General features: G+C 44.6%; 1 protein-coding gene across 2 annotated transcripts in view; it reads left to right on the top strand.

The window, feature by feature from the left end:
• The first annotated feature begins 264 nt into the window (after positions 1-264).
• HS6ST3 (heparan sulfate 6-O-sulfotransferase 3) overlaps positions 265-14,828 on the top strand; it is a 646,367-nt gene continuing 631,803 nt past the window's right edge. Inside the window, exon 1 of one of the 2 annotated variants that reach the window (XM_041731393.1) lies at positions 265-1,161. In XM_041731393.1, the coding sequence (XP_041587327.1) occupies positions 467-1,161 (695 nt within the window). In that variant the 5' untranslated portion in view covers positions 265-466. The remainder of the gene's footprint in view (positions 1,162-14,828) is intronic. The other variant, XM_041731394.1, reaches the window with a different exon arrangement.

Raw genomic sequence — 14,828 nt, 5'->3', positions numbered from 1 at the left:
AGGTGCAGGACCCGCGCCGCGCCGCCCAGCGCCCGAGCGCCCGAGCGCCGGCCACGGGATGCCCCGCGTGGCCTGAGCGCGCGCCGCGCCGGGGCGGGAGCGGGGAGCGGGGAGCGGGGAGCGGGGAGCGGGCCAAGCCGGGCGCCCCCGGGAGCGCAGGGCGCCCCGCGCCGCAGCCGCAGCCGGAGCCGCAGCCGCAGCCGGAGCCGCAGCCGGAGCCGGAGCCGCGCGCGCCGGCGCCCGCCTCGCCGCTCGGCTCGCAGGCCCTGGCGCGGCCAGCCCGGGAGTGCCGGGGAGCCGCGGGGCCGCCAGCCAGCCGCACGCGCCGGCGTCAGGGGCATGGAGGAGCGGCGGGCTCCGAGCCGCGCCCCGGAGTCCCCGAAACTTCCGAGCGGGCGCGCGTCCCCGTCCCCGCCGCCGCCGCCGCCGCCGCCGCCGCCTCGCCTGCCGGCCTGAGAGCGGGACCATGGATGAAAGGTTCAACAAGTGGCTGCTGACGCCGGTGCTCACTCTCCTCTTCGTGGTCATCATGTACCAGTACGTGTCCCCCTCCTGCACCAGCTCCTGCGCCAACTTCGGGGAGCGGCCGCGCGCGGACGAGCCCGGCCCGCCCGCAGCCCCGGGTCCCGCCCGCCGGGCACAGGCGCCGCCGGAGCAGGGGGAGCGCCGGCCCCAGCTGCCCCCGCCCCCCCGGGGGCCGCCCGAGGGCCCTCGCGGGGCCGCGGCGCCGGAGGACGAGGACGACGAGCTCGGGGAGCCGGAGGACGACGAGGAAGAGGAGCCGGACTCCGAGGCCGCCGAGAACGGCTCCCTGCCCCGCTTCGCGCCGCGCTTCAACTTCACGCTGAAGGACCTGACCCGCTTCGTGGACTTCAACATCAAAGGGCGCGACGTGATCGTGTTCCTGCACATCCAGAAGACCGGGGGCACCACGTTCGGCCGCCACCTGGTGAAGAACATCCGGCTGGAGCAGCCGTGCAGCTGCAAGGCGGGCCAGAAGAAGTGCACCTGCCACCGGCCCGGCAAGAAGGAGACGTGGCTGTTCTCCCGCTTCTCCACCGGCTGGAGCTGCGGGCTGCACGCCGACTGGACGGAGCTCACCAACTGCGTGCCGGCCATCATGGAGAAGAAGGACTGTCCCCGCAACCACAGCCACACCAGGTACCGGCCGGGCCCCCTCGCCGCCGCCCCCGCTCCCGACCCAGGGCGGCCTGCGCCGCGGGAGCGCGGTCCCCCCCCCCCCCCCCGGAGCCTTCCAGCGGCGGGGGCCGGGGCTTTGGGAGTGGGCTGAGAAACCTCTGGAGGGCGCCCGGGCTGGACCCCCCCCCCCCCCCGGAGCCTTCCAGCGGCGGGGGCCGGGGCTTTGGGAGTGGGCTGAGAAACCTCTGGAGGGCGCCCGGGCTGGACCCCCCCCCCCCCCCGCTCCTCGCCGCCGCCGCCCGCTCCCGACCCAGGGCGGCCTGCGCCGCGGGAGCGCGGTCCCCCCCCACCCCGGAGCCTTCCAGCGGCGGGGGCCGGGGCTTTGGGAGTGGGCTGAGAAACCTCTGGAGGGCGCCCCGGCTGGACCCCCCCCCCCCCCCGAGCCTTCCAGCGGCCGGGGCCGGGGCTTTGGGAGTGGGCTGAGAAACCTCTGGAGGGCGCCCGGGCTGGACCCCCCCCCCCCCCCCCCCCCCCGAGCCTTCAGCGGCCGGGGCCGGGGCTTTGGGAGTGGGCTGAGAAACCTCTGGAGGGCGCCCGGGCTGGACCCCCCCCCCCCCCCCCCCCCGCTCCTCGCCGCCGCCGCCCGCTCCCCGCTTTCACCTTCGGAGGTGTCCCGGGCAGTCGCGTGTGTTTTTCCAAGCGCCCAGGACGGCGCGGCCTCCCATGACCGCGGCTCGGGGAGGAGGCCCGGGTTAGACTAGCGAGGTCGGATCTCACGCCTAAATTGTGTGAGTGGAAACCCGGTTCAGCCCCGTGGAAGGCTGGAGGCGCTGGGCTCAGACAGGCAGGGCAGCACTTGCAGGCGTGCTGAAAAGCCAGAGACGAGTCTGATCCCTCTGCAAGTGGCTCTGGGGTGGCTCCTCGCCAGCTCCGGAAACAATCCTCTTGATGTGTCTTTGAGGACACGCTTCCAAATTCCTGCTGTACCTCGATAACCCTAATTCTGGGGATGGTCTTTGTTGCCGAGCAGTGCCAGGATTTGGACTCATGCTGTTCTCAGCAAGATTTCCACCCCCCCCCCCCCCCAGTCCAGTCCATCAACACATTCTAGAGGTACTTGTTAGATGCCTACTGTGTGCCTGGCAAGGTGCTAAGTGCTACCTGGATACAAAGATAAAATAAGTAAAATCCCTTCCTTTCAGGGTAGGTGGTTTTCTCTCCCCCATACCCCCTGCTTTTAAATAGTAATAGTGCTGAGAATTAGGAAAGTTTGGAATCTTAATAGCCAATGAAACTGCTTACATTATTAACATCCTTTGAGAGAGGCATGGGCTTAAGAATTTGGTTGAATGTTCTTTCTGCCCATTGCAATTTGAAGATTAATCTGACATGCTTGCTCAAGGGACTAAAATATTAAAAGCTTGGAACACTAGTTTATTGAAGTTTTTATCTCAAAGGTTTCAAACAATTTGGTGTAAGGAAATAGGAATTTAAAAACTCAAGCTCAATATGTTGATATCAGATAGCTTTTGCATTTGACATTATGGAAAAACTTCATTTACTGGAAGCTACCCAGATTCTGAAATTCACCACCGCTGAAGCATCTAATTCTACCTCATTTCTCCAAGAATGAGCAAAATTTCATTATAGGATTTTTTACTCTGGCAGTTTTTCAAATACTTTCTCTCCTCCCTGCTCTTTTCCCTGAGTAATGGAAATTGGTTAGAATAGGAAGCTGGTTGGACATGGAATGAAGGCATGAGGCTCCCTCCTTAAGCATATTTTTAGGACCTTTTACTTTTAAAAATGAAATGTTTTAGGTCTTGCCCCTCTCTTTTAGCTTAAAACAATTTTTCAATTAGTTATGACTTTTAAACTTCCTAACAAATGAGAGACAATCATCTATGCTGCATTTTACCCCGGATTGTACTTTCAGTACTTAGACCTTTACGTATTAATTACTGACCGATCCAAAGGAGTTTGCTAGTCTGATTCTCAGCTTCCATTTCAGTAAAACTAGAGACTTTGATTATCACATAGAAGCATCGGATGACTCTTCAGTAGGGATTGGCATTCAATTCCACCAATATCTGTAAGAGTCTCAATGGATAGAGGAGGAGTTTTGGAAGAACTAGAGATTCTGGAACCTGAAAGTGATTGGATTTTTGCTTCGTGATGAGATGCTGCTTCTGCAATAGACCTTCTGCTACATGGATTATAGCAATAAGATCTCACTCCTATAGGAGATACTCAGTATTTCTCTACTCTGTGATGTAGGAAAATTCTTCTGTGGTTATTTGAACGTACAGTTTCTGTTGCACAGTAAGATGCTTTTCTCTGTTTAGTGATGGACCATGGAAATTTATTTCTCTCTGAATCACAAGTTATCAGATGATCATCCTGCACTGGGTTGCTTTTTTTTTTTTAATTTTTAATTTTCAATTTTCATAGTAGGTTTTTTTTGGGGGGGCGGGGGTCGGTCACCACTCTTTTAATTCTTTTTCCTTCTTTACCCTCTGTCTCCTTCCTGGTATTCTAAATTACTTCTTTTGCTCTAGGCATTGTAGGAGAGAAGGGTTGTGGGTTATGTGAGGCACCCTGCACTGAAAGTTGTAGGGAAAAAGTTGAAGGGATGTCCAGTAGCATCTTCCTCACAGAGAAGATTGAATTAGTGGTGTGTCATTGGAATGCCTGTGTACAGCATTCTGAAGTCAACCAGATTAGCCTGGATAATGGAGGGTACATTTCCACAATGCAAAATGGCAGATAATCTATTGCTACATAATAGGAACAAGGTTCTTCAAATAGGGCTGACTCTAAGCAAAATCGAGAAGTAGATCATGTTGATTTTAGTTCCCTGGTCTCTTTGCTTTTGGCCTCCTTGAAGGTCTGCCTCCCCATTTGTCACAGGGATTAGTGCCTCTGTAAGTCATGTAGTGAGCAAGAGCAAGGATTCCAGATTCAGATGGATATGGCTCTTGTGTGCAACCAAGAGTGGCCCTTACTAGCTATGTAACCAGGAGTAAGTTACTCCTTCTGAGCCTCAGATTCTTCACCTTTGAAGCATAGGTGGAAATTAGTGCTTCTCTAATAGGGGTATCGTGAGAACAAAATGAACAAATGTGTGCAAAATGCTTAGTGCAGTATCTACGCATAGTGTAATGCACAGGTATGTAGTAATACTTAACATCAGTTGTTAGTTGTAATAACACGGTTTTCCTGAATCAAGGCCTTCTTTCATGAAAGGATCTGAGGTCAGTTCCTTAGAGCAGCTCATTGTAAATGGGTCACCGTGTTTTATAGAGATGCTATTTTGTGATTGCAGGCGTCAGGACCGAATCCAAAGTTCCAAACCTAAGAAATCAGTGGAAAATTTTATGGACATTTGGGCATCAGTCCAGGTAGGGGACAGGATGGGAAATAGGGACGTAAGGCAGACAATATAATTGGGTATATATTCTGTTGGTGACGAAACAAACAAACAAAATCCAACCTGTCCGGAGTGGTGTGAGCAAGTGGGAATTTCGAGGACCAGAGACAGAAGTGGGAAGCCAGTGCTGAAAGGAGATGCATGGTTTAGGTGAAGGAGCCATCATATGGAATGTATGGACCCGGGAAGGGACAAGGTCCTGGGGCTGGCAGTTTGGGGCCAACACAGAGGGCTTTTTGACCACAGAGATTAATTGGAGTAAAATAGGAAGCAAATCGCAAGATGCCACATGGGAATGACCTCTTCGATCCCATCACTGGTGATTTCCTCTCATTCTTTTTCTTTTGCTTCTCCCCAAAACTATCTTTTGGGTGGGCTATTCTTTCTGATTATTCTTGTGCTGCCTTCTTTATTACTGTGTTTCCTTCTTTTATCTACATGTTCAGGTTTTTAGAAGACTATTATTTACCATTGTTGGTATGTATAGAGTCATAGCACTTTGTGGTTAAAAAAAGACCAAAGAGGTAATTGAATCATATATATGGCAAAAGGGCAATTTAATCCTAAGAAGGTGAAATGACATGTCTAAGGTTTCCTTAGGGAACTTGAATCTTCATTTTAGTAAGTTATATTTGATGTTTTACCTATTGTTTTTTTTTTCTGTGTACTTATGAAATTTTTTTTTGTACTATGAAAATTATAGTGGAGGGTGTTTCAACCACTTAATATATGCCAGGTACTGTGATAGTTCTAGGAATATAGTTTTGAACAGTGTCAGTCCTATGGAGCTTAGGCGATTAGGGCAGAAAGACTTCTCTCTTTTTTGGAGGTATCACCGTCATTCTTAAATAATGCTGGAAAGAGATTCTTTTTTATGATTTATTTAGAGACATAGAGAGAGAGCAAAAGTGTGTGGGGGGGAGAGGCAGAAGGAGAGAATCTCCAGCAGACTACAGGCTGAGCACAGAGCCCCACATAGGGCTTGATCCCAGAACCCATAAGGTCATGATCTGAGTCAAAACCAAGAGTTCACCACTCAACCAGCTGAGCCATCCAGTTGCCTCACTGCTGGAGAGAGATTCTATTCACATCTTTTGTAGGGTGGGGTAGTGATTTTTTCCCTTTTATGACCTGCTTTCTCTTGGTCCTGTTAGGCTAGTTGGAATCTTATAAATATTGTAGTAGATAGGATCCTCTGTATTGCAAATGATACAAATCTAACTCAAACTCAATTCAGCTGGGGGCGAGGGGGTGGGCATTATTGGCTTAATCACCAGACCACAGGAAACATAAGGGTAGAGTTGGTTCCAAGAATGACTGGAATTGGAGGTTTGAAGTCTTTCTCCCCATACTCCTTTGGATATTGACCTCATCAAATTGGCTTATTCCTTTAAATGGGTAAATGGCTGTCATATCTAAGAGTTATGCGGCTAAGCGGATAGCGAGCCTTCTCCATGTTCCAATTTAAAAACTTGGAGAGTGACTCTGGTTAGTCCGGCTTGGAACTTGTGATTATTCTTTCTGTTAGTCCATGTGGCCAGGGCGATGAGGTTTTCAGACCCACCTGGTATCACAGAACCACCCATGGGACTGGTGTGTGTGTGTGTGTGTGTGTGTGTGTGTGTATGATACGAAGGGGAGCTCACATAGGTGTAGCTCCCACATGAACCATTTGGTTCTGGATAGTCTTTCCAGTTGTGTCAATTACAGGTGTAAACTTTCAGATTTCTCTTTTGCCTACTTGCATGTAGGAACATTTTTAAAAAGAAGATTTTATTTATTTTTTATTTGAGAGAAAGAGTGAGCACAAGCAGTGGTGGAGGGAGGCAGAGGGAGAAGCAGACTCCCTGCTGAGCATGGAGACTGACATGGGGCTGGATCCCAGAACCCTGAGATCATGACGTGAGCCAAAGGCAGATGCTCAACCAACTGAGCCACCCAGGTGCCCTATCATGTCGGAACATTTTTAAGTTAAGCTACAGCTCCAGTTCCAGTTTACTTGCAGCAGCTAGAAACCATATCATATGAGGAATAATTTGAAGGATTTAATTTGAAGTATTTAATATAATATATTAATATTTAATAATTTGAAGTATTTAATATGTATTTGAAGTATTTAATATGGAGGTGGGAAAAATAAAGAGAGACATAAAAATTGCCTCCACTACTCAAAGGAGGAAGGTGTGGAAGATGGTGAAGCTTGCTTGGTATTCCTTCAAAGGATAGAACTAGGATACATGGGATACCAGTGGTAGGATTAGCTTTCAACTCAGAGTAAGAAAGAACTTCATAAAACTTGTAGTTGTCTAGAGCACCTGGGTGTCTCAGTCAGTTAAGCATCTGCCTTTAGCTCAGGTCATGATCTCAGGGTAGTGGGATCAAGCCCCACATTGGCTCCCTGCTCAGCAGGGAGTCTGCTAGTCCCTCTGTCTCTCCCCCTGCTCCTGCTCTCTCTCTCTCTCTCTCTCTCTCAAATAAATAAATAAATAAATAAATAAATAAATAAATAAATAAAATCTTTAAAGAAAAATTTATAGCTGTCTACAATGATAGTGACCTTTTTTGTGCAATGGTGTACTCCTTAGCAATGAAAACTTTAAATGTGGCTGATCAACCACTGATGTTGTGAAAGCAGTTCCTCCTTGAGGAAGGGCTGAACTTGTATGGCCTTCTATTTTAAAGTCCTGTGTTCTCATCTAAGCTGAATTCAGGGTCTCTTTCTTTGCCCCCTTTCCTGCCCCATGCAGAGAAAACAAACCAAGACAAAAACAAAACAAAACAAAACAAAACAAAACAAACCCAAAAAGGATTACAAATGAACTACTCAATTCTGAAACAGTTGTAAATATTTCTACCAAGGAAACTTTTGGTAAAGCATGGTCTTATGGTTTAGACTCTTGTACACAATCAGGGCTAAAAGCAGTGGATAATTCTTGTTTACCAGAGCATCACTTCTTAATAATAAGTATAAAAAGATAAGATGAGAAAATACAACACAACTTGCCAGCAAAAGCCATCACTGCTTTGAAACATCATCTGGTTATTGCTTTTTCCTTTAGACAGCAGGCTATAAGGCTATAAGGCTATAAGGAGGTTGCAGAGCTCTGTTTCAGGCTGTCTAGAATATTATGGCCATACTGCTTTCTAAAGCATAATCTTTTTGATGTCTCTTCTAATTAGAAATGTTGAACTGCAAAGGAGGTTAATTTTCACCATCAGGTTTGTGTGCTGTGTGAAACTAAGGAGATAAGAAATTGTTCTGTCTATATGCCATATCCACTTATAGGTTCATTACGGAGTCTCTGAAAGTATTGCTTCTGATCCAAACCACCAATATTTGCTATAAATCAGAAGGAGGTTGAATTAAACCTATGCCATTTTTTTTTTTGAGTTGAAGATAAAACTGGAACTGGTAAATGGTGATCGATGATTTGTTTTTCTGCCTTTTTCTTGCTGGTTACCTTGGGATGTTGGCAAAGGTTGATTTGTTTTTAGAGAAATAGCAATGCTCAGGTATGTATTGGAAGCTAGGTAAATTTAGCCACTAACAATCTAGATTTGCTTAATCTTAGACTCTTACATTATTATTCCAAAAGCTAATTATTATCATCTCATCTTGAGAAAGGACAGTCAGAAGCTTATGGCATTTGAAAGTTACTTTTGCTTGATAATGAATTAAACAGGTTTAATTGAGACTTCCAAATCTTAATGTGATTTTAAGACTCATGAAATAAATTATTGGGCCAAGAAATAGGTTTAGTATGAAAACAATTAAATGGGGAACCCAAATTATTTCCTAGTAATCAATTATCTTGTTTTTGAGTTTGTTAAATTATGGGTATCATATATAAATTCTCTATTGATTTTAATTGGTTAATATAACTTTATTTTAATTATAGCTGAGCATTTAACTATGTGTTGCAAAGTGTACTGAACAGTTAACTTAGTGTTATTTGTCTATATCTCCTCTAGCATATACATTTGCTCCATAAAACACATATAAAGTTCCCAAGCGCAGAGACTGAGCTATAAAAGATTCTCAATACATGTCAGCTAAAAATCTATCTAGATTCCCTTGTAAAAATATCAGCATAACTTGACCAGATTGTGTTCTTCATGGAATGATCAAATACTTTATTTTTAAATGTTATTTTTTTTAGATTTTATTTTTATTTGTTTGACAAAGAGACGGAGTGAGAGAGAGGAAGAGAGAGAGAACACAAGCAGGGGGGAGCAGGAGAGGGAGAAGCAGGCTCCCTTGAGCAAGGAGCCCGACCAGTGGTTTGATCCCAGGACCTGGGATCATGACTTGAGCCAAAGGCAGATGCTTAACCTACTGAGCCACCCAGGCACCCCTGATCAAATGTTTTATAGCATCTCTCTCTTATTTCAGGTGAAAATTCTAATTATTAGTAATTGCCTTCCATAATTAGCAATATGTCAACTGCCCTGATTCTCTAGAGGAGGAGTAAAAGTAGGGACAGAGGCTAGGGCTTATTGGACCATTCTAGGAGGGTTCTCCTTCAAGACAGTAGGCTAGGAATTAGGAATTCATTGAGGCATGAGGTTAGTCTCATTCATTCTTATGTTAGGAAAAAAAAAATCAGCCTAACCAGAGAGCATGGGCTCTTAGATGAAGGTTGGGAGGCTGAGAAAAGTATAAACAGTGTGGACTGGCTAACTATTGGTTGAGATCAGATGGTTGAAGTGGTTGTGGTTGGAGACTGTGTTATTGAAGAGCATCGGAAGGAGATCCTGAATTAGGAAAAAAAGTCTTCAAGGGAAATTGGAAGAATCAGTGACAAATTTACCAGCCACTGAAAATCACTGGAAATCCTGCTGATGTTCCAGTTTGCCAGTGTGATTAGGGCGGTGTTTATGAGCATGGGCTGTGATGTCAAATGAGCTGGATTTTTTTTTAACTTAGAATATACAAGTCTTTCTTTTTTATAAATTTAAATTTAAGTTAGTTAACATATAGTGTAGTGTGACTTTCAGGAGTAGAATTTAGTGATTCATTGCTGACATTTAACGCCCCGCGCTCATCCCAACAAATGCCCTCCTGAATGTCCATCCTCCATTTAGCCCACCCACCTCCCTGGCTCAACCTCTTCTTCCCATATAACCCTGAATAAGTCTGTATCTGTCCTGTAGTTTGATTTCCTTCTTTGGAAAATGGGAGGAAAGTGGTACTTCTCCTGGTGAGTGCTAATAGTATGTGCGGCACATTTTGAGCAGAGCCTGACACATGTTAAGAGTTAGCCATTATTTTGTTCTCATGGGCTTGTCTTACACATCCATGCTGGTGTGCGTGAAAATAAAATGAGTGATAACCTGTGTACCGTCCTTTTTGAAGCTGGAACTTCTCATGCTGGTGAATAGAAACTGCATGCATTCTTTCTTTAGCATATCATTTTATTTTTTTATGGGAAATTAATGAAACAGCAGCAAAAATGTTTAAACACACACAATTAAATTCATAAATGGAGCAATCCTGCAGTGAAATTGAATTAGTTGCCTGTGGGCACATAAATATTTGCAGTTCATTGCAATTATTAATATCTTACCATGCTTTTATTGGTAAGTACTATGCCATTTGTTGTCAGAACCTTGCATTTAATGCTGTGTGTTCATGGTTACCCCTGCATTCTTGTTTCTTTGTAAACATAAGAAGATAGACATGCTAACCTCCTTGCTGGCCTCCACATTTATCTGTTAGACTTTACAGACTATTTCTTCCAAAAGAATCGAGGTTATAGATGTATAACTGTGAGCCTGGATGATAGCTTCTATATTTTGTGAACTCTAATTAATCATGAACTCATAGAATTTTATAGGTTTGCTTAAAAAGCGAACACATAGACCTAGGGAGAACGGTACACGTGACTTTAAACATATATAGGTGATGACTTGACCTGTGTGTGGAAGTCAGAAGGAAAGATCTGCATAGTACAGGGAAAAACAAGGGGACATGTTTTGGAAAGAGAGAACAGGCACTGATAACCTGAAGTGTAAATTAACAAGATGCTACAGAGCAGGGAGAGAAGAAGGACAAAGTAGTTAAGGTGAAGAATGAAACCCTAAAAATCTGAAATCAGAAAGAATATTGAAAGTGGAGGTCAGCAATCTATCTTGTATGCAATGGTTTGTCTCATTAGTGCATTTATGGGGAGTAATCCACCATCTAGGCGGCTCTCTGCCTTGGAGGGCTGGTGTGCTGGTGGTGTTCTTTTATTTACTCACATGATCTTCTGCATCACAAGGAGCTGTATTAGTCAGGGTCCTGGCAGCAGACAGAGGCACACTCTGGGATTGCGAAGGGACTGTTACAGAGATATAGACTGGTTACGGGCCAACACTGGACCCCGGGCTCCTTGTCGCTCGCTACTAACAATGGGAAATTGTTATCTCCTCTGAGTCAGAAGTGGCAGAGGGGGGAAAAAAAAAAAACACGTTGTCACCATCCATTGCCCACCGGGGCCTGACGGGAGCTCCAGCCTCAGAGGTAGGAAGGGCTTCCCCATAGGAGCTGCTTGCAGAAAGCAGCCCCTTCCAAATATGGAAGCTGGGACAGAGAGGATGGGTGGGGAAGAAATCTCTTGATCACTTTCTCTTCACACCTGTCCCGCTCTTTCCATGGTCTTCCACTGGCTGAATCCACATGGAAGCTAAATGAGAAGAGAGCTCCGTGATACACTGCATGTGCTTTACCAGGGCGGAGAAAGGCGGAGAATGGATGTGGGTTTGGGGTGGTGGTGGTGGGTGGGATGAAAATGGAGAATAACTTGCACAGTGCCTTTAAATAGTTTGAAATTTCTTCTAATCCATCTTAGGAATGTCCCATTCAGTTCTACAAATAAGACCCAGTACACATACCCATTCTTTTAGTACCCTTACCACATGTTTTCTGTATGGACCATTAGTCTCCACCTGAAGAGTGGGGACTATAGCAAAGGACATTCAGCAGAGGAGCAGTTACCATAGACAAGTGACTTCTCACTGAATAGTAGAAATGATGCTAAATTTGGGTGTTTTGTCACTGTAGTACCCCATCATCAGCTGGTAATGGTAACAAATTTGGAAAATCATATCTGTGTTATGATGCAAGGTGGACAACACACATTTTATATCTGTGCATAGTATTTTATAAATTTGAAGTCATATAGCAGTATTAAGACACGACAGAATAGTTTGCAAAACTGGCTGTAGTTTGCAAAAGCATACTTGTGCAATGAGGTGCTTCCTGCTGCTTAGGTTTTCTTCCAAGAACATTAAGAATATTAAAAGTAATATTAATGTGGCTATCAGTCTCTGAAGGTAAAAGGTGAGGAAAGAAAAAAATGTATCACATTTGAAACTATTTTAATGTTTTTGGTTTTAATTTTAAGGCTTCTGAAACACTATTTCTGTATTTATTTTGGGGAAGATATGATACACTTGATGCCATACATATGTGCAACTCTTTGCAAAACATTAGGAAGGTGGAATCTTAGCATTAGATACTGATAAAGAGTTGAAGTTGGTAGCTGAGAAAACTCGAGTAAGAACTGTCAAGTCACTGTTTTAATTCCAAGGTCAAAATGTCATGAGTAAAACACTATTCAATATATGCATCTGTAGGTGACAAAAACAATATTCAATGCAATATCTGTTCCTAGTACCTCTATTGAACTTGGTGCATATGTGTTGAGTTCATTTCTTTTTAAAAATTTTTTAAAAAAAGATTTTGTTCATTTGAGAGAGAGAGAGAAGGAGCATGAGCATGTGAGTAGGGGGGAGGGCAGAGGAAGAGGGAGAAGCAAACTCCCAGCTGAACATAGAGCCCATTTTGGGGCTTGATGCAGGGCTCTATCCCAGGACCTTGAGATCACGACCTGAGCCAAAGTCAGATGCTTACCCGATTGAGCCACCCAGGTGCTCCTCCCCAAGTTCATTTCTTTCATCCACAGGATGGAATTTTGCATTGCTGGGAACAACATCAACCATAAAGAACTTACCTACCTCTATCCTCTTTTTCACAGCTGCCCTTACACACATCACTCCTTTTTTTTGTTTCCTGGGACCCCATCGTGTGATGTGTAAACATGAGGGTCATCATTAGGCCCTTGCCTCTCTGTATGCAAGTGCAATGATAAAATTGCCTTAGGAATTATATTCTGCTGGCTATGAAAGAGCTAATAACTCCATTCAACCGAATTTCAGTCCAGTTAACTTAAAAGATTCCAGGAGAGGAGTTAGAGGTTTTCTTTCCCATATAGCTTCATCAAGTTTGTCATTCTGCCTTCTGAACACTCGATGAAAGAGGTGGATTAATAGGTAGTTCTATTTCTAATGTTTCTATTAAGAAACAGTTCTATCAATACTTATCTTGATAAATAAATATCAAAAGTATTGTGTATAAAAACGCTGGACAACATGAAGGAACTCAGGTACACTGGAGCTGTCAAATTTATTATCCAATGTGTATTTAATCTAAAAATATTTGTCAGCTCTCATGGCCCATTTTTTGTCTTTTAAATTCAGACTTAAGCCTACAGCACCACCGCAGATAAATTTCTTTGCTTTGAAAGTTTTATTCTCCAAGTTCCCTATGTGTGCTATAAAGAATAATTAATGTAATGAAAAAATCAATATTGTGTATAAATTATTTAGACTTTACTATCATTGTAATTTTCTCTTGAACACCTATTGATTGGCAGCAATTCATTTGTTAATTTCTTCCTAATAAGATATTCATTGTATTGGGTCTGTAGTAGTGCTGTCTTCACACCTTCACAAATAAGTCATGAATTACTAATGATACATGGAAGAAGTTAACCTACTAGTGAGTGCCGTGAGGTGGAAAACAGGCAGAGGGGAGTCATTTGAAATGCAGTCCCATGGAAAGCCTGTGTAGTCTGACAACCGCTAATAACTAAATGAGTAGACTCTTGCAGGGCATTAATTTGGACTTTAAAATTTTATGTGAGTGTGTTTTTCCAGGTAGAAGAAAGCCTTAGCATTGGCAAATCCTGCCTCAGTCGCATTTTCCAGATCCAGTAAAAGAAAGAAGCAAAGAACATATGTTCTGAAACCCAACTGTGGGCTTAAATCCTGAACCTCTTACTTATGATGTGACCTGGCATGAAGTGAGTAAGTTCTCCAGGCCTCGTTTTTCTTATCCATAAGACAGTGATAAAAACATTCCTATTTTGGGGGTTAGTGTTGGTTTGAGACCTTGGGAGCTCCCTGGATGAAATCTGAAACACCTTTGTCCATGGAGGGCAAAGAAAGACTCAAGGGAGAGGTAGCTACTCCAGACTGGTAGGTAGGTGGCAGGTTTGATAGGCAAGGGAACTTCCATCGGGGGCTTGTCTCTGGTGGCCCCAAGGTGAGTAGCTCTCTGTACCTGCCTGCCAGAGTCTTAAGAGTTTATATAGGAGCCTTAACTAAGTTCAGTCCAGGTGGTCTCAACATCTTACTGTCTCAAGGCTGTGTCCTCAAGATAGCTCCTAGTGTGGGGGTGTAGACAGAGAATGCCTTCCAAGGACAGGGGACCAGCAGAGAGAAGCCTCCGATTGGCTGGGTCTAGCTTGTGGCAGGTCAGCCATTGGTCCTGTCCTCTAGATGACTTCTTCCAACAGTCAGTAATGAGGATCACATAAGTGAATGCTCAGAAACATCTATAGCTGTGTGTGTTTCTTTTTTAAGTCAATTTTTAAATCCATAATTGTTTTGTTTTGGGGGAGGAGGATAAGGAATAATCTTCCTAATTATCTGCAACAATGCTCTGAATGCATTGGTTTTTAAGTGCTGCTTTGATGGTTGTCCATTGAATTTCTTCAGAGGAGTAAGAACAATCCAAGAGCTTTTGGAAACCCAAAGAGATTTGAGTCCAAGAAATCAAACTGCCAAAATTCATGGCAAAGAGAACCTTTGGGTGCGCTTATTTGGACCACGGAGCATCTACATTTATGATTAAGCAACCATGGTTTGAATCTAGGCTTCTTCATGAACTCGTTTACTTGTTTATTGTGTGGCCTTCCTGCCAACATGTAATTTTCCTGATGATAGTGACTATTTTGTTCCTTTCTGCATCCTCAATGTGTGGAGTAGTGCCTGGTCATAAAGGCTGTCAAACAAATGTTGGCTGAATAAATGAAGGACTGAAAGAAAACAAGCATAAATAAATTTACTAATTTATTGGACAATTTGGATAAGAATATGTATCCTGACTTCCTTTTTTGGACTTGTTGGAGGCTTAAGGAAATGACAGTGA

Source organism: Vulpes lagopus, chromosome 16 (assembly GCF_018345385.1).
Source record: "Vulpes lagopus strain Blue_001 chromosome 16, ASM1834538v1, whole genome shotgun sequence".
NCBI lineage: Eukaryota > Metazoa > Chordata > Mammalia > Carnivora > Canidae > Vulpes > Vulpes lagopus.
Note: the sequence above shows the minus strand (reverse complement) of the source record. Positions and strands in the feature narration are given on the sequence as shown.